Source organism: Cydia amplana, chromosome 8 (genome assembly GCF_948474715.1).
Source record: "Cydia amplana chromosome 8, ilCydAmpl1.1, whole genome shotgun sequence".
Lineage (NCBI taxonomy): Eukaryota > Metazoa > Arthropoda > Insecta > Lepidoptera > Tortricidae > Cydia > Cydia amplana.
The window spans coordinates 5,877,936-5,878,880 of NC_086076.1; the positions used below are offsets into that span (position 1 = coordinate 5,877,936).

Sequence of the window (945 nt, forward strand, 5' to 3'; positions counted from 1 at the left end):
TCACTTTCCAACACAGTAAGAGTTACATTAAGATAAGTCTGCAACGATTTTGATAGCACACGCAGTGCAAGTGTTATTTATACGTCATAATGTCGTAGAATTTTAACGTTTCAAATAACACATTTGAAAAAGTAGTCGATAAAGCAATCAAACATCGACAGATTATTAATATGTTGTAACATGACATCACTATTTTTGATCTCACATAGACAATTTACGCACACACTTGCATTTCATTTTTGGTCGCACTTTTGAAGATTGACAGTTGTTCTAGTCATATTAATTCTATGGTCAAGATATCGCTTGGGCCTATCCCTTCCGACGTGTCGGAAGCCCGTGTTGATCGAAGACATTAGGTGTGTATATTTGGATATTGGACAGCTAGAATTAGACCAAGAAAAAACTGCAACGATTTTGATAGCGCACGCAGTGCAAGGTTAATTTAAAACTTCTATGAAATTATAACGTAAAAATATCACTTTCACTGCGTATGCTATCAAAATCGTTGCAGACTTTTCTTGGTCTAACTTTATGAACCTAAAGTCTGTTCGGAAAGAGAGAAGTCGTGGAATGTATTGGGCCCCATACATTATTATTATTTTTGAAGCTGCGTAAAAGCCGGTTCATACGGGTATACCGGACCGCGGCTATGGTTCGGTCAAAATATCTCTTTCTCGCTCTCATCTATAGCTGCATCCTTCATTGACGTACGGCGGACCCAGTCGCGGTCCGGTACGCCCGTCTGTAACTTTAAAACCAATTGAGATGCAGAAATAAATTTAGATATTCGAAGTTCGCCCATAATTTTAGGGGTAATTAAAGTTTACTACTGGCAACTCACTCACGTCAAACAAACGTCACAATGTTCGTATTTTTCTTATCTGTGGTACAGTCGAGCTGCTGTCGAAAGAGAACGTAGTGATTATATGCTCTTTGAGCAAAGCT

General features: G+C 38.5%; 1 protein-coding gene across 1 annotated transcript in view; it reads right to left on the reverse strand.

Moving 5' to 3' along the window:
- Positions 1 to 658: 658 nt before the first annotated feature.
- Positions 659 to 945, reverse strand: part of LOC134650424 (BRISC and BRCA1-A complex member 2-like) — a 1,443-nt gene continuing 1,156 nt past the window's right edge. Inside the window, exon 4 of the mRNA XM_063505379.1 lies at positions 659 to 742. Coding sequence (XP_063361449.1) covers positions 659 to 742 — 84 coding nt within the window. The remainder of the gene's footprint in view (positions 743 to 945) is intronic.